Source organism: Hyperolius riggenbachi, chromosome 6, assembly GCF_040937935.1.
Source record: "Hyperolius riggenbachi isolate aHypRig1 chromosome 6, aHypRig1.pri, whole genome shotgun sequence".
In the NCBI taxonomy this organism is placed as follows: Eukaryota; Metazoa; Chordata; class Amphibia; order Anura; family Hyperoliidae; genus Hyperolius; species Hyperolius riggenbachi.
The window spans coordinates 211,903,836-211,927,012 of NC_090651.1; the positions used below are offsets into that span (position 1 = coordinate 211,903,836).

The 23,177-nt window shown below is 46.2% G+C and overlaps 1 protein-coding gene across 1 annotated transcript; it reads right to left on the bottom strand.

Annotated features, from left to right (window-relative positions):
- Window positions 1-18,145: 18,145 nt before the first annotated feature.
- Window positions 18,146-20,849, bottom strand: LOC137522122 (uncharacterized). Its single transcript, XM_068242152.1, has 2 exons — window positions 20,604-20,849; window positions 18,146-18,949 (listed from the first exon to the last, which is right to left on the bottom strand). The coding sequence occupies exons 1-2, from the start codon at window positions 20,847-20,849 to the stop codon at window positions 18,146-18,148; spliced, it is 1,050 nt and encodes a 349-aa protein (XP_068098253.1).
- Window positions 20,850-23,177: the final 2,328 nt, after the last annotated feature.

A 23,177-nucleotide genomic window follows, 5' to 3' on the forward strand; every position in this document is an offset into this window, starting at 1 on the left:
ATCGTGCCCAGCCATTGGTGGATATGAACCTGTCATATCCCACCTGAGCTCTCCCGTCACTGATAAGGCCACATTGTGTTTGGCTCTTGATCACCTCATCCCTGGGATGGCTTTATGTTTGCAATCATGCCTGTGTAGCTGCTGTGGGTACGGATTAAAGGAGAGGAGAGACTCACTTTCCTGCTCTGTATGTTTCTATTGGCATCCCCTTTCACTCTGTCCAACAGCGTGGTGTCAACACACACAAATCATGGGGCTGTTAAGTGTATTGGATTGGATTTATAAATGGAGCTGCGCTGGTAACATCAAAATTTTTGTGCGCATATACAGCTGTTCAATAATGTCCATGTACAGTTCTAACAGTTCCTCAAAGTGGTCAAGCACCCACAGTAACACACAGTTCACTGGGGTGTTGGTTGTGCAGGGTTTCAACAAGCTAACTTATTACAAATCCAGATAGACCACCACCATACCGTAAGCAGAGGCAAGATATGGTCCCTGTACTAGATGCCTCTTCATCGCCTAGGGGGGCATCTGGTCGTCCACGCCACTGTATGGATCAAATAAACTCTTCTAGAAGCGTGGCCGTAGATGTCACCTTACACACCATACACACCAGAAGACCTTCTTTCATCCATACAGTGGCAGGAGGCATCCAGATGTCCACATAAGCGCTGAAGAACCATCTAGCAGAGGGACAATTTGATGAGGTGAGTGCCCACTGCTTATGGGGTGTTTGTGGCGTATGTCGAATTTAAATAAGCTATGTTGTTCAATCCCTGCCAAAAAAAAAACACACAGAACTGTGTGTTACTGTGGGCCTTTGACCTCTTAGACGAACTGCACCATCTGTAAAGGGACATTATTGTGCAGCTGTATATGTGTGTTCGAAATTGTGGTTTGCTCTGAGTCAAGTTTCATCTACCGCCTTCATGATGTCATCAATACAGAATCCACAACGTACACTCAGTCTGTGGTGGGATGGAGGGCTAACAGGAGGTGTTTTGTGCTTATCAATAATGGAGCCTGGCAGGTGAGTAGTGGCTGCTGGGTAAAGGGGGGGACATCTTGACCCATGTTTCTGAACAGTTGTAGTGCCACAGAGCAGTTCCTCTGGCTGCTTACAACATCACTAGTACTCCCCTGCTGCAGTTCAACTGGTTGGTTCCTGGGGGTGGAGTTTACACTAGCAGTAATCTATATTTATATTAAGGATTCAATAGTGCATAAGCACAACACCATATTTCTCAAGGTCTTTTTTTGGTTACATAAAGGTTACTTACGGATGGTGATGGCTCTTGAGGGTAACGCACCAGAGGAAGGTCCAGCCTCATTCGCTGTCCCACCATTGTTTTCGTCTGTAGAAGAGTTGTGAAAACATAATTGGGATAGATATATGAATGTATGTAACACTGAAGCACTGTTGTCATATTAATAATCTATATTTCACAATCAGGTTAGTGTCTGAGTTTGTGTTCAAAACATGTCTACTCACACATGCAGCTAATAAAAGTGCCTTGTCCCAAACACCAAAGCCAGAAAGTGTTTTTTTTTTATTTATTTGTTCTTGTGTATCACCGGTGAGAATGTTTTGTGTGTTTTTTTCGTTGTAGTGATATTTCCGTCCAACAGTACTCTTTAGAAAGCCCAAGTCATGCATGATACTTACCATTGTTCTGACAATGTCCATGTCATTGTTTCATACAAAGTGTTGTGTGGTATTCATAAGAAAACATTAAATTGCCAATGATTAGAGCATATTCATATTGGTTTCTGAACATTAATCTATATTGTGTTTCATACATTGCATTTGTGTTTAACTTACCATCTATCTCTTCCACTTCTCCAGACCCAACTTCCACACACTCTTCCTCTGCCGTTTGACTGCCTTCAATGTCCTCTGTCATAAAAACATGGAAATGATGTTATACATACTGTGATAGTTTACTTTTTGTGTAAACACACAAACAATGCTGCATGGGCAACCAAGTGTTTTTGATGTACATTAGCAAGCTAGTGTATTAAGCTCTGTAGTCAGATCTCTACAGTGTATGTTATCTTGGCCAACCTATAAAAATCAATTACATACATAATATGTAATAAAGATAAAGCATGGATGTATACACTATGTGAGATTATTGGTGTTCTGTAACATTTTCGGGTCTGCATGCATAACACACCTTAATAAGTTAAGGCCCACGTCAACCATTAATCACCGCCCTTGCTCCTGTGATGATCTTCCCAAACAACCTCAGGTCTGGCCACCACCCAAGGCTGTAGTGCTTTGGAAGTGTTGTGTTGTGCCTTGATTATGTCACCAAAACCGGACCAAAAAATTAACCACTAACTAGGGGAGTTGATGGACAGAGCAACGGTAAGTCTTGATTGTTGCAACAACATTCTAAAGGTGATTTGATCCTATCCATTCCTCCCTAGTGAGGCATATAAACTGTCATCTGTGTGATTGTCCAGGATGAGATGATTTCAGAGCCTTGCTAACAATAGCTTGTCCTGTTGCCTGGCCATGTGCTTTTAGTGAAAGTTCGTGTAGTTAAATATTTTTAGTGGGAAGCACGTTACGTCTGGTATGATTTAGTTCACAAGTGTGTCTGACCATGATGGAGACACTGCACATACACGCAACACTCCAAGTGATTGTTGATCTTGCTAATTACATCATCACTGTGCTGTTGGGCTGTGTGTGGGTGAGCTCCCTGTTGGTACCCCAGTTGTGTGTGTCCATTGACAAATCATGAACATGCATGAGCTGTAGCTGTGTAGTACCTGCTATGGTCAGCATCCCAGGGTGTATGGGATGTCAAAGTAGCTCCACGGAAGATTTGATGTTGCTGCTGATGCTTATGTGAGTGAAAGGTCACAATCACCCTTGCAGTTGTGTTTACTTTGGACTGCTGTGAATTTCCAAGTCCTTGTTTACATCCCATTGTCGCCATAGTGTTTTCCTATCTCATGTACCCCAGCTTTTGTATTACACTATCTTCTGGTTGTCAACTGAATGCTCTTTCCCTGTAGATGGTGTGCCGATGTGGTGAATGAAGGAGATAGATGGTTTTCATGATTGTTGGATCAATCCAAGTGTGAAGAGGTCCCTTGTTCTCCATGGCCCATTGATGTTGTGTGTTATCCTCTGTACACTATTATGTGTGAAACATCAAGTGGTACGCATTTTCACACATGCAACACATGACCCGGATAGGTCCCATAGGTAACCCCTTTCCCCTGAAACATGAAGCTGCGACAATTGTCTGGAATATCAAGGCCACAGCTTTTATTAAACATTATACTCTGATTACAATCCATACTAGAAAAGTGTTAGTACACAATAACTATTTTTCTAAAAACACACCAATTTCTTTTACATAACCAGTTTCCTTTTCTTCTTATCTCGGCAACATTACTCATATCGTTGAAGAGTCCCCTGCCAAGGCCGGCATCACCAAGTAGCCGCAAGCCATGGTACATCTCAGCTCTGCGGGTAACTTTATTCAGTCCTTGTTGTACTTATGGCTCCAAGTAGGCCTTGCAAAGGACCCGCCTGTTGCTGTGACTAATGAACCTCTCTGCTGATCATTTCCCAGAATCCCAGCTCACTCCAAAGGGGAGGGTGGGTGGGTGTTGTTCTCCTGAAGTGAAAGGAAGTCCCTTTGTCCTCCCAATTGTAATTAACAAAGGCTAGCAGATTTCTGCCCGCCTTTGTTTGTCACCTTGACCCTAGATAACCTATCAGAATGCCTGGGGTCACCTTTCGCCCGTCCAGGTCATGTGCTCCTGTCGCTTAACCCTTCCAGCTTTGGAGCTCTCTTGACCCGGATAGGTCCCATAGGTAACCCCTTTCCCCTGAAACATGAAGCTGCGACAATTGTCTGGAATATCAAGGCCACAGCTTTTATTAAACATTATACTCTGATTACAATCCATACTAGAAAAGTGTTAGTACACAATAACTATTTTTCTAAAAACACACCAATTTCTTTTACATAACCAGTTTCCTTTTCTTCTTATCTCGGCAACATTACTCATATCGTTGAAGAGTCCCCTGCCAAGGCCGGCATCACCAAGTAGCCGCAAGCCATGGTACATCTCAGCTCTGCGGGTAACTTTATTCAGTCCTTGTTGTACTTATGGCTCCAAGTAGGCCTTGCAAAGGACCCGCCACAGCATTCTGGGAGTTGAAGCCTCAACCCCGAATGCCCCGCCATACGCTGAGGGCAGCTTCCATCGCCTCCCTCAGCCCAAAAAGGAATACATCATTACCAATGTCATTCAGATGGACACCGTCGTGCCTGAAGAAAGAAGAGTCCTTTTCCAGTAATTTGTGTCGGACAGACACCCCACCTCTCTTGCATACAAACTTAGCAATGGCTTTATTCACCTTCCAACGGGCTCTGTTAATTTTTGTGTAAGGGACTGGGGGGCGCCAACACATTCTAGGGATCATTTCAGACCAGACCACTAGCACCTTGGGGAAGAGCTCCCGCACCCGCACCATAAAGTATTTTATATCCGTCATCAACCGGTACGTTGAGAGCCAGCCCAAATCATTCCCCCCTATATGCAGTATCACGACGTCTGGGGGGCCCCATAGCCGCGTCAACCTGAAGAATTTTAGTTTCAACCGCTCTATGGTGAGGCCAGGATACCCAAACCAGTGCGCCTCCACGTCCTCAGTACTCAAACTTAAGTTTCTCCCCCCGTTGCGTTGTGCTGCCCTTCTCTCTGCCCACACCACGTAGGAGTGCCCCAATATCCATACTCTGCATCTGGGTTTGGTTGTACCTGCAACGGCAATAATTGAATAGCATAACAGAAAATATGGTAATTCCTCGTTTGTAAGCCCCCCAAACGCCCCCCCCCCCCACGCAGCTTTTTAATAGTGCTCCACGAGGTGAGGGCGTATGTACAGCTTGAACCTGTTCGATTTCCATCTACCCAACTTGCAAAGGGAATGCTCGCTCATACCCCTAGCCGCCCCCTCTGTGGCTGCTCCGATCCTAAATGAATGGGACCCATAGTCACCCGCCTTGCAACCCACCTCAGTTAGACATCGTTTTAGAACTGCAATGAATTGGTAGCGAGACAAGGCCGACCCGTCCTCATGCAGTAGCAATGGGCCGCCCCTTGCAGGCCGTCTGTGTATGAACTGTTTAAATAGGATGAGCGGGCATGCGGGGGAATTTGGAACTGCGCTCAGCGCTAGCGTAATCCCTCTCCCCCTCTGGTCTGTCTTTGACTTTTGTATCTGGATGAATAGGGTACCCTTTTGTTGTGAAACATCTGTGACCTGCAATCCCCCCTGGCCGTCTTTACGCTTACTAACCAATTCACCCAGGCGTAGTGCCCCGTGGAACGCTAATGAAAAAGCAAATTTGAATAAATGTCTTTCATAGTCTGCTAGGCATACTTTGTCAATGCTGACCAAAATCCCCCGTAGTAACGAGAGGGTGATGGGACGTCTTTTATCTGCTGTTTTTGGGCGCCTGCGATAACCCTTTATTGCCTGACGTATCAGGAAGTCCTTTGTCACATCCCTCCCTCCGTATAGCTTAAACATGAAGGCTAAGGCCGCCATGCTCCTATCTATTACTGCTGGCGAACAGCCCTTTTGAAACATTTCCCCTAAAAATGTTAGTAGGCGATCCCTGTCCGTGTTCCAACCCGCGTGTCCGGGCCCTAATCTATTTTGTAACCCCCCCCATTGTCTCCATACCCGGGAATAGGCCTCCCACGTGTTTTCTGCTAGTGAATGTTTCACCCAGTTTGCCATTACGGTGATATGATGTCCCAAAGATGATGTGGTACCTGTACTGGTAAGGCACTTGCGCGTGGGGCCAGCTCTCGGAAGCGTTCCTGCTGAAAACGAGATAAAGCATCTGCTATACCGTTAGATATTCCCGGTAGGTGCACAGCCCTGAATTTGATATTGTGTCTTAAGCATTGCAGTACAAAGTGCCTGACCAGGTTGACCACTGGCTCTGAGCTGGATGTCAACTTGTTCACTATGGCCATCACCGCCATATTGTCGGTGTTGAATATAACCGATTTGTTGGCTAGGGCTGGGCCCCAAATCTCTGTCGCGACCACTAGTGGGAAAAATTCTAACAAGGCTAGGTTACGTATGAAAGGAGATCTTTGCCAGGCGGGCGGCCACCTGCCCTGGCTCCACTGTCCCTGGAAATATGCTCCAAACCCCACACTGCCTGAGGCGTCCGTGAAAAGCTCCATTTGATTGCTGGGTAATGGCTTCTGCATCCACAGTGTTCTGCCGTTGTATTTTTCTAGGAAATTTTGCCACACCCTTAGGTCCTCCTTTCCCTCCGCCTTTAACCTAATATGGTGCTGCGGGTTTGATATCCCGGCAGTTAGGAAGGCTAATCTTCTACAGAAAATCCTGCCCATTGGCATGACATTACACGCAAAATTCAATTTCCCCAACAAAGATTGTAGGGCCCTCAGAGTTATTTTCTTTGCAGCTATTGTCCTATCGATCTCCCCCCTTAAATCGGCCAGCTTGTCCTGCGGGAGCCTGTACTCCATGGCCAACGAATCAATTTCGATGCCTAGGAACTTTATTATTTCAGAGGGGCCTTCTGTCTTTTCCGGCGCCAACGGTACCCCAAAACTTTGAAAGGAAGTGACCAAGTTTTCCAGCACTGTTCTACAGTCATCTGAACCTGCGGGGCCAACGCACAAGAAATCGTCTAGATAGTGTACCAGACCTTTTAGGCCGGACCTTTTCCGTACCACCCATTCTAAAAATGTGCTAAAGGCCTCAAAATAAGCGCAGGATATGGCACATCCCATTGGGAGGCAGCAGTCTATGTAGTATGAGCCATCCCATTTGCAGCCCAAGAGGTGCAGGCTATCTTGGTGTACAGGCAGAAGCCGGAAAGCTGATTCGATGTCAACCTTTGCCATAAGAGCCCCTTTTCCCATGTCCCTGACCAGGGCCGCCGCGTGATCAAAAGTGGTGTAAGTTACTGATGCCAGGTCGGCGCTTATTCCATCATTCACAGACTCCCCCTTTGGGTGGGAGAGGTGGTGAATCATGCGAAATTTGCCGGGTTCCTTTTTTGGTACCACCCCCAGGGGAGAAATGTGTAGGTTGGGGATAGGAGGGGTCCGGAAAGGACCAATCATGCGCCCCAACTCTACCTCCTTGGCTAATTTTTGCTGTACAATGTGCGGGAATTCCAGGGCTGATTTTAAATTTTTACAATGTGTCGTTGGAGAAGCGGTTTGAGAGGGTATACGAAAGCCATTAGTGAAGCCATGTATCAAGAGATCTGCCTGTTCCCTATTTGGGTATTTACCTAGCCACGGTTGCATCTCTACGATGTTCACCGGAGACCTCCCCTTTTCCATCCTATCCTTGCGTTCGCTGCGCTGTTTTAAGTCGTTTGAAGCACTTTTCCCATGTATGGTTTTGTCCGCCACAGGCCGAACACTCGTGCTTATAGCGGCAGCTGGTGCCCCATTTGCATGCCCCATTATTGTAAAGCCAGCATGCTCCGTTTTTCTTTGGTGCCGACGAACCTGACTGAAGACCGCCGGCGCCCCCGAGAAAGGGGTTTTGGCTCCCTCTCAGTAACCCGTACCCAGACCCCCCCTGTGTCCCTGGCGATCCTGCCGAGGTTGTTTTGGGGTCGGTGAAAAGGCGTGTCCACAGGGGGAGGTCCTTTTGGTCCCAGCCTAATGAGGGCCATAACGCCATACGCTGTCGATATTGTTCGTCATATTTTAACCATGCAGTCCCCCCATAGGCTCGATACGCGTCTATTATACTGTCTAGGTAGCAAAATAGGGAGGAGCAAAGCTCTGGTGTCTTCTCCCCAATTATGCTCCCCATGGTAACAAATGCCTGCAACCAGTTGATAAATGTTCGAGGGATCAATCGAATCCTCCTCCTGAACTCATCCTTGTCTCTACGATGTTCCTTCCCTCTTTCCCATTTCTCCATAGAGAAGCGGTCCAGGGGGAGGAGTGAGAAAATATCAAAGTATTCCCGCTTCCACACCTTTTTTCTCATTTTCTTTTTTAAATGTGTACCTAGGGGGCCTTCATAGACCACGTAGGTATTTCTTTTTGCTGCGTCTGAAACACTACGCTTCCGCGACCGTCTCTTTTTGCTTGCGCAAGATGATCTATCTGCGCTGGCGCTGCTTGAACTTGAGTCGCCACGACTCCTCATACTACTACGCGAATCCCCGCTAGTCCCTTCCTCTTGGCCCCTGCTCTGCATTCCCGCCAGCATTTCCCTCATATTCTGCAACAAAAGCAATTGCTCCCCTAAGGCGGGGTCAGATGGTGGACCATTCGCATGACTATTATGCTGAGTCTCGCTGGGAAAGAGGCCCTGCTCCCTACCCTCTCCCCCACAACAATAGTCATTTGCAATGTAATCCCCGTCTGTATCCTCTTCTGAAGCATTCGCCTCACCTGCATCTGCCGCCAAAGGCGCCTCCGTTCCGGGTCCTGGTGAGCATCTACCCCGAGCATCCCGCTCCAGGGGCTGTCGTATCATCTGCTGCAGCTGCGGAAGTAGCAGCGCGGCCACCCCCTCGACACATCCGAGAGCCTGCGGGCTCCCCTGTGTGTTGTGGCTCCTGGAAGTCCAGCACTCCTGTGGCTCTGCTGACACCGATCTCCGTGGTCTCCTGGCACTGCCCCTAGGGGAGCCTGCCTTGCCGTCCTTTGAAGGGCTCCGATTTCTTTTTCTGGACCGAGCGTCCCTGTAAGCACGGCTCCGTTCGGAGCCCGCCATACTCTGAGATTGTTCTGGCCCCCTCACTGCGTCCCCTCTCCTCCCTTCCCTCTCTCCTTCCCGATTGCTGGTTCCTGCTCTGCCCCTCTCCACCCCCTTTTTGCCTCTCTCCCCAGTTATGGCCCTGCTGCGAGCAGCCCCCTTTCCCCTCTTTGCATGGGGCCTGGGATGTGTGGTGGGTGGTGCGGGTACGCCACAGGGGAGAGGTGGGGGGTGGCTGAGTCTCCCAGCATGTGGGCCTTTATTATTATGAGGCCTGCTGGAGACCGATCGTGAGCGGGGGGCACTGGGGAGGGGAGATCGGTTGGTGGCAGGAACTTCCGCATTGGTGGCCAGTGTATTACTTGTAGCCTGCGCGCGCAGGGAGGGCCCTGTACTGTGGCCGGGCTGATCGTCTGCGTGATGAGCGCCATTTTGGCGGCGCCTGCTGTGACGCGCGGGACCGATGGGCGGGGCTTTGGGCGCAGGAGAGCTGGCCAGGGGAGGAGGAGATACAGTGCGGGCTACGGGAGGCGTGGCCCGCGATGCGCCATGCTTTTGGGGCCTGCTGCGGCGCGCAGATGGATTGCTAAGAGGCGGATCCAACGGGGCCGGCGGGGACCGATCAACCGGGGCCGGAGGGGACGACTCCTGGGGGAAGGCCTCGTCCGCATGTGGATTGCGGTTGCTGCCATCGGCCAGCGCCGGGCCCGCCCCCATTTGCGGAGCGGGCGGGTGGAGGGTGGCCGGTGCAGTGGCCTTTGCCTGCTTTCTGCCCGGCGCTCCAGTTTTCTTAGGCCTGCTGCCCCCCTTTCTCGTAACCGGTCCGGACAACGACGGGCTGGAGGGGATGGCAGCAGCTGCGGGGATGGGTAGCTGGGACTGAGGACTCTGGGCCTGGCTGCCATGCGCATTACCGGTCCTTCTACCGCCCGGGGAGCCCGATGGGCTGAAACGGGAGGGAGCCCTGCGACATCTGACTGGAGGTAAGAGTGGGGCCTGCCGTTCCTGGGCATCAAGGTACCCCATCTGGCCCACTATCCACCCCATACCCCCGGACTCGGCCTGCCTCTTGACCCTATCCAGCAACTCAGCCAGTGCTGCCGCCTCCATAATTATGACTATGAGGCTGCAATGTCCACCTCTGGGCCCAGTTAATATCACCCCAGATAGAATAGAGCCTTACTGTATCTGTGCGGAATGCGTGTGTGTCTGCCTGCCCTTGGGCCTTTTCCTGCTGCTGCTGCTGCTGCTGCTGATGCTGCTGTGTTGTTCTCCTGAAGTGAAAGGAAGTCCCTTTGTCCTCCCAATTGTAATTAACAAAGGCTAGCAGATTTCTGCCCGCCTTTGTTTGTCACCTTGACCCTAGATAACCTATCAGAATGCCTGGGGTCACCTTTCGCCCGTCCAGGTCATGTGCTCCTGTCGCTTAACCCTTCCAGCTTTGGAGCTCTCTTGAGCAAGGACAATGTGTCAAAATGAAAAGCCTAACTTACCAACATGAACATCAAGGCCTTCCTCAGCATGCTCCGCATCCTCCTCAGTGTGTTCTTGTGTATCTGAATGTCATTAAATTTAACAAGCATTATTAGCGTGTAATCTTTTGTGTTTTGTTAATGTACAATCCTCGTGAATAAATGTCTAAGTACCGTCATCATGCTGTTGCTCAGCTTCTTCATTGTCAGCCTCTTGGTCGACATCTTCTTCAGGCTGGGCTTCCCCAGATGCTTCCTGCCTCTGTTGTCGGCGCAGCCTCCTTCTCTTTTCCTTTCGTTCTGTGGGTGTGAATGCTTTGATTAAATTGGTTTTGCTTTTGTGTTATTAATGGCTTTTGTTAAGCATGTTGAATGTACAAAAAGAAATAACACACCAAAGTGTCTGAATTCTAGTCTGTCAACTCTGTTTTGCTAATGTAATAGCACGTGTTACGTCACGACACTTTCAGTGTACCCCCCTACATAAATATGTGTCTGAACATGTGATCCCCAAATATGTTTTAGGAGTTTGTGGACTGTGGCTTTAAAGAATGTGCAAGGGACATCATTCTGAAACAGTGGCATGTAAAGTTTAAGTTGCAAATGGCTTGTTTGTGGGTCTGCAACAGGGGCACACAAGGTGTGTTTTCTTTAGGACAAAATTTCCCTACAAAATACGTTCTAAATATTAGTCTATTTATCTAACTGACCAATACTAAGAATGTGCGGAATATAATACATTATTTATATGAACAATAGTGACCATAGTGACCATCAAAGTTTACAAACAATATGTTGCATGCATAAACTGATGCTTAACCTCTTGTTGACCGCTGTGCTAAACACCCCTAATGAGCTAAGGATTTTTAGGAATCTAGCCCACTGCAGCTTTAAGCCCAAGCTGCAGGGTTGCACAACACAGCACACAAGTGATTTCCAACAGCCACCCTTTTTTGAACCACACACAGATCTCTCTGTTGGTGTGGTGTGATGGCTCACTCCATTTGTTTGGGGTCTTGAACTATATTGTAGTTTGCCTTTCTGTTTTGTTTTTTGGTAAAATAGGTAGTAGTTTTAATTGTATCCCTCCCTCCTACTAGCTGCTCAATGGTGTTCGTCTGGCATAGTCTGCTGCCTATGAGAGCCAATTGCACTCTTGTCCCCCAGGGGACAGGCATGTCACACGTTTGGCCCCAGTACAGCGCTTCTGCAGATCGCTGTGCTGTGTGACGCTAATATCCGTCAATTACGCCATACAACATGACAGAGAGGGAAGCCGGGGCGGCCCTCTGGCCCCCAAGCAGGAGATGCGCACGCAGGCTGCGGCGAATCTCCTGCATACGGTGGCCCCTGGACTGGAAGAGGATTGGCGTTTGGCCACGGCCATCGTCGTGACGCAATCAGCAGCTGGTTCAAAATGATGTGGCACATTACATCTTTTGAAAATGCCTTGAATATACATACGCCCATATATATAAATAAGCCACGCCCCTACCACACCCCTGGCCACAACCTCACCACCTATCGAGTCACGCATACCATAAAGATTTCTTAATAAACATATGTTGTTTTCTACATCAAACCACACTGGTCCTTTCTATCCTAATTCATTGTCCTTCATATAAAATGTGCAAAAATATTAATATCTCAATTTAAACGTTGAAATTACATTTAACAGTCAATCAAGGACATTTTTAGTATAGAAATTTATTAATTCACATAGAAAGAGGGACAAAGTCCTGAAAGAGGGAAAAATGAGGGTGAAAGAGGGACAGGGCTCATAAAAAGGGAGTGTCCCTCTGAAAAAGTGACAGTTGGGAGCTATGCATATATGTGAAGAACTTACACGTTTTAAGACAGGGAATGTATTGTGAACAAGCTCACATGGCTTTTAGAGATTTTCATTGCATAACAAAATTGTATATAACATGATAACTGATGTACTTACTGTTTTTAATAATTTTGGCGTGAATGTAGTCCAGGGTATCACGCTCTCGCAGCTTCAGGTCGGACCACCTTCTCTGCAGCTGGCTTTTCTCCCTGGTGGTGCCATATTTATCAGCCAAGGCAGAGATGACATGGTCCAGGATCCTGTTTTTCCTGGACACCGGCTCGCTATAAATCTCCTTCCTGCCATCATAGTCATATTTCTCCAGGATGCGGACCATTTCGGTCATCTCTGGCCTTGACATAGGTGTGGCTCGCATTGTGGTTGCTCTTCTTCTACCAGCCATTTCTTCAACTGGGCAGCCTGTACTAGTGTAAAGTTCCTCATGGAAGTGACAACACAGGAAGTTCCCGCCCACCCATAACGAACGTTATAAAATGTACGTTGTAGGAACGTACGTTATATAACTCTATATATCTATAGCTATCGGCATGCAGAGCAGTCAGACTGAGAGCTCAGAAAGGTATGTACGTTTCGGAACGAAGTTTCGTACGAAAGTGTACCTTCATTTCATTCCAGCAACAAAACACCACAGCCAAACAGACACAAACAGGCACACACCTCATGATTGTAGCTTTATTAGGAGAGATGAATGTGTATATGTATATATGTGATTTTGTGACACTTTCTCATTTCAGTACATCCAAAGATGCAGATGGTGTTGCGGTTGATATCTTCACCAATCCTCAAATACTGCAAGAGTTCCTTGAGCTGTACCGTAAAAATACATGCCTATGGAAAGTAACTTCAAAAGATTACTCAAATAGAATTAAAAAAGCCAAAGCACACAATGAGTTGAAAACATTTTGCCAACAATTTTATCCTCAGGCAACTGTAGCGTATGTACTTAAAAAAATTAAAAATCTACGGACTGTATTCAAAAAGGAACTTAACAAAGTGCGTGAATCAGAGAAATCAGGAGCAGCAGCTGAGGATATCTATGTACCACGATTATGGTACTATAAACTCCTCACATTCACAACAGATCAGGAAGAAGGGAGAGATTCCATCAACAGTTTAACAAATGCACAGTCAAATTGTGAAGATCACTGTTTGGAGAGTTTGAGTGAAACTGGTACTGAAGATTCCCAGAGTACAGAACCAAATGTCGATTATGACGAGGTATGAGTAATGACATAAATGGATTAACAAATATTAACAAAAGGTGGAACATCATGCATATGCTACCATAAATGCAGTGTTCTACCATTACATACTAAGTGCTGCAGTTTCGACAGAATGATATATTCTTGATATGATGTGCATTGCCAGTGCAGTTTCTAGGCTAAAATGCACCCAGGGCGAGGGTGTAAAAATTGCGCCCCCCCCCCTAGGTTAGATAGGTAGGTGCCTCTCAGTATAGGTTAGATTAGGTAGGTGCCCCCTAGTATAGGCTAGATTAGACAGGTGCCCCCCAGAATAGGTTAGATTAGGTAGCTGCCCCCCAGTATAGGTTAGATAAGGTAGCTGCCCCCCCAGTATAGGTTAGGTAGGTGCCCCCCAGTATAGGTTAGGTAGGTGCCCCCCAGTATAGGTTAGATAGGTAGCTGCCCCCCAGTATAGGTTAGATTAGGTAGCTGCCCCCCAGTGTAGGTTAGATAGGTAGCTGCCCCCCCAGTGTTGGTTATATTAGGTAGCTGCCCCCCAGTGTAGGTTAGATAGGTAGCTGCCCCCCAGTGTAGGTTAGATAGGTAGCTGCCCCCCAGCGTAGGTTAGATTAGGTAGGTGCCCCCCAGTGTAGGTTAGATAGGTAGCTGCCCCCCAGCGTAGGTTAGATTAGGTAGCTGCCCCCCAGTGTAGGTTAGATAGGTAGCTGCCCCCCAGTGTAGGTTAGATAGGTAGCTGCCCCCCAACGTAGGTTAGATTAGGTAGCTGCCCCCAGTATAGGTTAGATAGGTAGCTGCCCCCCAGCGTAGGTTAGATTAGGTAGCTGCCCCCAGTATAGGTTAGATAGGTAGCTGCCCCCCAGTGTAGGTTAGATTAGGTAGGTGCCCCCCAGTGTAGGTTAGATTAGGTAGGTGCCCCCCAGTGTAGGTTAGATAGGTAGGTGCCCCCCAGCGTAGGTTAGATTAGCAGCTGCCCCCCAGCGTAGGTTAGATTAGGTAGATGCCCCCAGAATAGGTTAGATAGGTAGATGCCCCCAATAATGGAGGGGGGAGCCGCAGGGAGGGCAGCCCGACCTCTCCCTCCCTCTCCTCTCCCGGGCGCCCTCCGTGCTCCCCCCTCAGATGCAGAGTTCGTGAGCAGCAGGGAAGCGCTGTTTACAACTCACCGGCTGCCTGGCTCCAAGCGCTGCTCTCTCGCCGCTGGTCTCCTCTCTGTATACATACTGATACACGCTGCTTCCGGCTACAGGAAGCAGCGTGTATCAGTATGTATACAGAGAGAGAGAGGAGACCAGCGGCGAGAGAGCAGCGCTTGGAGCCAGGCAGCCGGTGAGTTGTAAACAGCGCTTCCCTGCTGCTCACGAACTCTGCATCTGAGGGGGGAGCACGGAGGGCGCCCGGGAGAGGAGAGGGAGGGAGAGGTCGGGCTGCCCTCCCCGCGGCTCCGGCTCCCCCCTCCATTATAGCGCCCCCCTCCCAACAGCGCCCCGGGCGGCGGCACGCTCCGCACGGGGCAAGAAACGGGGCTGTGCATTGCTGATATGATGAATACTATACTGTTCCTTCTGGATTCGGATGCAAAATGTAATGTTGTCCATTACGATAATTCCCACTTTCAGAAGGACACATGTCTCCTTGTAACATAATATTTCCTTATACACACAGATTTCCCAAACACAAGTAACTGGAGATTTTCAAAAAAACTCACAGACATCATCTGAAGAAAACAAGAAAAAGTAAACATACTCTGTTGACTCAGGAGTGTCAAGAGGCTATGCAAAAAGCTGCTTCTCTGCTTAAAGGAGTACTATCGATTGAAACGACTTTTTTTTTAATACTCTATATTAGTATACACATTACCACTAGTGCTAGGGACACTTTATTTATTCACCCAGGTCTCTCTCTCGCTATCCCTGCTTAAAAATTCATTTCTCACACAGCTCATAGTAGTTTGGGTCACCCTGAGCTGCTTGGTTACTCTGTCACACAGCTCACAAATATATGTCACTGTGTCACTCACAGCATGCAGCAGACATGAGGAGAAATGGGCTGATCTGAGGTGGTAACAGGTAACTAAATGAGCTGTAATATTGCTGGAATATAACTAGCTATAACAGTCTGTGTTTACACTCAGACTGGCTGCTGCTTGAGGTGATTCACTCCAGGCTGCATCCACTTTACAAGCTGCTGAGAGGGGCAGACCACTGTCTACAATTAGCATTATTAGTATCTTTATCAGTCAAGAGAAGCAAAGATAATAAACACACATTGCTAGAATCTTTAACCCCTTACCACTATATCAATAAGATTATTTCAGCAAGGTGATAAACTATAAACTGAGGAGTTGATAGCAACTCCCCTGTGCAGACACATGGTCTAGCCCTCTGGGAGCCCTCAGCATTTAGATACATTTTGTATCCAACACTGACGCCAAAACTGACAGAGGATTTTACAGCTGAGAGGAACAGCTGTGTGAGGAATCAAATTACTCCTAGTACTTGTCCTAATGTGTGCTACAACATACAGCATTTCAAAATAAATGCATACATCGATAGTATTCCTTTAATACCAAAGTTGATGAGTGTGATGCATTTGGCAACATTGTTGCTACCAAATTGCGCCTCCTAACACCAGAATTGCGGTGTCAAGCTGAGCTAGACATATTATCTATGCTCAACCAACTACACATCACTATGGTAACACAACATACACAACCACCTGTTCACATGCATATGACTCAGAACCAATTTGCAACACACACTCACAGGGAACAACCACAAACAAACACTCGCTTTGTTCCTCAAGCATCAACCAACATCAACCCACACTTAACAAACACACAATACCAACACAATTACCACCACCAGAATACTTACACACAACACACTTACAACCCTGGTCCCACAAAACCAACAAGTTACAACCATTTACCCACCACAGACAAACATGACTTATCAAGTTTGCAACAACAACAGGAACCTTTGTGGAATGTGGATAAGCATTTTCAACAGTTGTAATTGGTGCATTATTGTTCCTTTGTTTTTTATTTGTTTTTTGTACACGACCATTTTGAATGCCAAATGGCCATTGTGAAACATTTATTTTCCCACAACACCAAATAAAAATTAGCAAGACAAGACAAACTTGCATTATTAGGTTGTAGATTTGTTACTTTACAATGACCATACAAGAAAAGTATGTGCCAAATGTATTCTTGGTGTTTCTAATGACTATCCTAATATAGTGTTGAGCATGGTATAGTAAAACAATTATAAATAAAGATATACAATGCTGTGTGTATGCTTGAGTAATGTCCTTTCACAATTAACATCCTAACGCGTCAAATTTTCTATTACACCATGTTGATTGAACATTAACAAACAGAGAAGGAATGGGAGCTTTACATTTAAATGAATACCAGTTGCCTGACTCGCCTGCTGATCCTGTGTCTCTAATCCCTTTATCCTCAGCCCTGCAACAAGCATACAGATCATGCCATCCAAATCAAGTCACACTTGATTTCACCATGCTTGGTGCAGGTGTGTGATTCAACCACTACTGCAGGCAAAGACATCAGTAGAAGTGACAGTGAACCATTTTTTTCATTAAGGAAACATCCATATCCCTCTCAGTTAAGCTTCCCTTTAAGGTAGCAAGGTGTGTGTGGTATAGGCAACACACTTCTCCCATGAATTTACCATAACACAACATGTTTCAATTCGTTCCTAACATCTCGCTGTGAACATACCATAGTATTGACATTGCAGTGCAGTAAGCTGTGTTATGATACTTCATATGGAAGATCAACCACATCCCAATGTGAATTTAGCCTAAAATAAAAGGTGCATACAGACATCACACTATAGTCTTCATAAAAGGATAGTTCACTGTGCTAATTGCCAACACAACATGTTGTATGAGAGCCCTATGTACACACTGTATTCTATTGTATTGGTTAACTCACCATCACATAAATATATTTGCTAGATCCTGCACACAAACAGGCTGCACACACTCAAAAGAACCTTATGTGGTGCATATCTGTTGCTGATAACACAAATTTTGTGCAAATTGCAATCATAGTCTATGAGCTCTGCAGATCATCATACAGACATGATGTAACTGACCTTAATCTTCAAAACAGATCCAGCATGAAGGATTGTAATATCTGCAGCTGATGATCTGCTGTGCAGATGAATGCCACTAAAATCATGTGTGTATGATGATGTGAACATCGCAGACTATGAACACTATTAGGCGAAATGCATAATTTGGTACACAATAGCTTTTGCAGATACAGATCTTTGTAGTGTGTGCAGCATCTTGCAAAGGTATTTGTGGATGGGGAGTTCAGCTCCATAGAGTGTGTAGGCATGGCTCTCATAGTACATGTACGGTGGTAAGATTGTGCTGTGATGTCTATTTTCTAAGACTATAGTCTGATGTGTGTAGGGACCTACAAACATTTGCCTGCATATCCTGCATATAAAAAGTATTTTTGCTGTGGTCATTACAACACCTATGCTGAATCAAACATTTCCAGGCCTGACAAGCAATGTGTGTTTGTTTTCTATGAAAACAACAACACACAATACAAAATACACTTGAAAATGTTGTCCATTTGCCTAACTATGCTTAATCTAACAAAGTTTCCCATATTGATAGCTGTGTAATAGCTCCATTATGCACTAATGTGCATTTGTACATGTGTGGATGTTTAAAATGTGTTCGACAGTATTCTCCCAACTGAAAAAATAAACTTCAGGTTTGTTGCAAACTTTTATTTACACAAAAGAGGCAAAAATAAAAAAGGTTACACCACCACAAGTGAACAAAAAATTCCAATTTCAGTAAATCAACCAATCATATTGGTTTGCCATGTAACTGCACCTTCCCCATTAAAATAAGAAACATAGGCATCTCGATTTTCTTTAGAACCATATGTTGGATTCCGTGGAGGCAACGGCTGAAGGTTGGTAAGTGCCAAGGGCTGGCTACGCCATTCACCAGGTAACAGGCTGAAATTTTCCAAATCCTCTCTGTCAACAGAATGTGGGGGCATGTAGGTAGATAACTGTTGTCTCCGAAGAAAGTTGTGGAGAATGCATGAGGCATACACTAACAGATCTATCTTGTCCATTCCCAAATTGATAGCGGTGTGGAAGATCCTAAATCTGTTAGCTAGTATGCCAAATGCATTCTCCACAACTCTCCTGGCTCTAGACAAACGGTAGTTAAAAATTTGATGCTGGGTTGAGAGATTGGTATGTGGGAAAGGTTTGAGGATATGTGGATGCAGTCCAAAAGCATCATCAGCCACGAAAACAAAATTAAGGCCTTTTTTGGTTTGTGCCGTTGTTGGCAATGACAGCTGTCGATTTTGAAGTCTGGTGTTAAATTCAGTCTTCTCTATGACCCCTCCATCGGACATTCTGCCATTTCTGCCAACATCGATGTAAATGAATTCATAGTTGGCATTTACAATGGCCATCAAAACGATACTAAAAAAATGTTTATAATTAAAATAATAAGAGCCACTGTTTGGCGGTGGGGTAATACGGATGTGTTTCCCGTCAATCGCTCCTCCGCAGTTTGGAAAGTGCCAAATCCGCTCAAAATCCGATGCAAGGGTTAACCACTCCTCTGATGTCTTGGGAAACTGTGGATTTTGACAAAACATTGAACAACATTAATACCACCAAACATGTGTCTTTGCTAAACATAACAATATTCACATAGAACATGTGTTGTTATTTACAGAAACATAGCAATGACGGCTAAAATGGTACACATAACGTCATGTTCAAAGCCATAGCACATGGACAAACAGGCAGCAAAAGAACATAAAGAAACTAGTTAACATTGTTGTAATCAAAAACAGTTAGGGCCCGTTTCCACTGCGGCGATTTCGCCGCCGATTCTGCAGAGTTTCCCTGCACATGATTCGCACAGGGAAACTCTGCCATAGGGGATGACGGGCAGTGTTGCCAGCTCATCCCTTTAATTACTGACACATCTAAGTTATACAGGTTCTGGGGCGATTTGCACATAATCAGTGCCTGAACTGCATCTACCTAGCCACAAAACCTGTATAATTCATATGTGTCAGTAATTAAAGGGATGAGTTGGCAACACTGATGACGGGGCCGCTGCGGAATCGCTTGCGGGAGCGATTCGCCCGGAATACCCCGCAGAATTCGCTGCGGAGGCTGCGAATCCCATAGCCGTGCATGGCACGGCTCATGGGATTCGCCTGCGATCCCGCCCACCCGCTCAGTGCGGCGTGCGTCTACGAGACGCACGCCGCACAAGTGGAAACGAGGCTGAAGGGATAATTGTATGTAGTACAACTACATATACACATCAAAGATGTTAGCTAAATCTTGAACCTATTTAAAAACCTCCCATGTAGTGTGCAAGCCATACCTACACAGTCTATTGTATTGAGCAGAGTACTCCACACAACAGATCTTTGCAAAATGCTGTAACACATGAACAATATAAAGCATCGGCCAATACTCTGTTTCTGGAAAAATACAGTCCCTGCAAAATGCATTCATACTCTATGAGATCTCCAGATCATCATACACACCTTGTCTAGTAGACAATCATCTGGACATCAGAGCTACAAGGATGGATTTTGTAATATACAGATGATTGTAACAAAAACAAGGTGTGTATTACAATGGCCAGATATCATCTAGTACAAATGCATACTTATCTTTGCCATCGTTACCACATCTTCCAAATATTTTTCTGTGATAGGTGAAGTAATCAGCTCAATAGACTACATTGTGTAGGTATGCCTTGCATACTAGTAGTTGTTAAAATGGGTCAATTATTGGTGTGTGTGTGTGTGTGTGTGTGTGTGTGTGTGTGTGTGTGTGTGTCTGTGTGTGTGTGTGTATATTAATTACTCAAACACATTATATAGTGCATGCATGTTCAGAGCCTATGTTACAAAGTATTAAAGGCACAAGTTCTTCAGGATAGCTAGGCGACTGGTGTAGGTTCAAAGGTAGAAAATAGTGCACCATTCATATGTATGACTACAGCTCTCATGTATGACTATCTGATTTAATGGGGGGGGGGGGGGGGCAGGCAAAAAAAAATGCTTGATGTGGACCTTTCAACATCAACATTTGGACAAAAATATGCATTTGAGAGCCTTTTACAATGCAAGGAATTACAATTACATCATAAATTGACAGACACACTGTTGGCTCTTATAACAACAACACCTACAAAAAACACTAACAGAAACAACACAGAAAACAAACAATTATCTAAACAACATACAAACACATACTGACCTTCATATACTCGTTCTTTAGACAGTTAATTATAGCCTCACACGTTTCAGGGATAATCAATCCAAGTGCCTGTGGGGATATTCCGGTGCTAAATTTAAGGTCCTGTAAACTCCGGCCTGTTGCTAGATAGCGCAAAGTGGCCACAAGACGCTGTTCCGCAGATATGGGCTTTCGCAGCCATGACTCCTGCTTGGATATATGAGGACCAACAAGGGAAAGCAGGTGTTGGAAGACGCTATCACTCATCCTCAAATAGTTTTTGAAATCCCCTGGAGAAGAGAGTCGTAACTCATTCAGCAAATTTACATCACTAAATTTGTGACGTTGTTCCAGCCAAGATTTGCACCAAATCCGCCTTTTCTTGGGTGGTGCTGAAGCATCCAGCTGGGTAGCAACTTGCCCTAACAATAATAGAGCAACTGCATCTCTTTTCTTTGCTGGCAAATGTGCAGCCTGATTATGCCTCGACATGTTGTAGCGATGAGAACGGAAAGAACGTTCCGCAGAACGTTCGTTTATATAGTTAAGGTACTAAGCACGTCATTTCCTCTAATCTATCACGCATTTAGCTTACATCCGCTTCGGGACGTAACGATCGTTCTGTAACGGCAAAAGATCGCTACAGTGTGTACGGCCGTCGAGCGATCATCGCTACCACGTCATATCCGTGTGCGCACGCAACTAATCTTCCTGATCGTTCGTTTCGGCGACAACAATCGCTTCGCTACTTTCTCAGTCGCCTGATTTACATTTACTACCTGCTCGTCCACCTATCGCCCGTCGCGGAACGATCGCTTGTAACGAACGATCGTTATCGCAGTTGTGTACGTACCATAACTCACACAAGCAATAGAGCCAGAGACCCGCTGACCTTGTTGCCTGAACCCTCACACGAGGTGCTGTCTGCGATATGCAAGCTGACGCTGTTGCCTGCAGCCTGAGCCTCACACAAGCGATAGAGCCAGAGACCCGCTAACGCTGTTGCCTGAGCCTCATACGAGCCGCTGCCGGAGAGATACACACGCTGGCACTGTTGCCAGCAGCCTCACACAAGCGATATAGCCAGAGACCCGCTGATGCTGTTGTCTGAGCCTCACACGATCTGCTGCCGGAGAGATACAGTGGCACTGTTGCCTGAAGTCTCATGAACTTCCGCCAGAGAGATATACATGCTGACACTTTTGCCTCAGCCTGAACCTCACTCACACATGCAATAGCGCCAGAGACCCGCTAATGGTGTTGCCTGCAGCTTCATACGAGCTGCCGCCAGAGAGATACACACACTGACGCTTTTGCCTGCTACCTGAGCATCACTCACACAAGTGATAGGCCCCATTCACACTTACAAAACGCTAGCGCTTTTGCGAGCGTTTTGCTCTGGTGTTTTTTGGCGATTAACGCCATTCACACTTGGGGTGATTTTCTGCGATTGCAACTAGCGCTTCTGTAGCACTAAACGCAATCGCAGAGAAATCGCCTGAAAATGGTGCAGGATATACATTAATGCAAATCGCCCAAGTGAGAACAGGCCCATAGGTTATTATTGCACTAGCGCTTTAAAAAGCGCCAGCGCTTGAGCGTTTTGCCAAAATCGCGGGCAAAACGCTCTAGTGTGAATGGGGCCATAGAGCCAGAGACCTATATATATCACTTCCTGGTTAGGGGTCATGTTTTTCGTTTGTAAACATTGCCTAAAACTGGCGATTAAAAGCCAGGATCGCCGCGGAAACGGCAAAGAGGGATCCAGGAGATCACAGTGACTCGATTGGTATGTTTTTTTCTTGTACAAATCGGACTGTACACATTCTCAGTCCTGTGTCTGTCAGTGTGGATTTATCATCCAAAGACTGCCCAGCCCCAGATTAACTAGCTTCTGTTGAGAGTCCTGCATCAATGTGTAGTCCAGCTCCTAGTGCAGGAACATCTGATTCATCTTTTACAGAAAGTCTGTTTAAACTACCCCCAATTAAACACAAAGCAGTACCACCACCTTCTGCTAACCAATGGACTATTGCAGCCATTCTTGACAAAAGCAAAGGTTCAAATCTGTAGACTGTAAAACAATCACACAATTAGTCACTGAAATGATCTGCAAAGATAACCCGAACACAGCGAATCCAGCGCAGGAGATTTGTGCACAGCCAGCTCCACCACAGACCATAATAGGCATTACGACTATAGCGGCGCACAGTAAGTAACGTCAGAAGACTGAGCTGAATTTACTTTTAAAACACTGTAATTCGGCCGCCAGCAATAGCTGGAAGCAGAATTACATCATTCCCCACCAACCACGTGGACCTGGAGGGGGAATAGTAATTAACGCCGCAGTAATTAGTGCAGCAGCAGGATAACCCATTTATTGACTGTATCCTGCGCCCAAGTCTCCCGGCGGCGATTTCTCTCGTACGCAAAATTACCAACCACTATCCATAGTAGAGGTGTTAGAAAGTTGTTAAACTACCTAGGGCCAGGATATATTATAACATATATTGAGAGCAAAGGAGAACGGGCACTGATTCTGTTGCTGATTTATTAAATATCAAAAACGTGTTTAAAACAGTCAATGCGTCATCA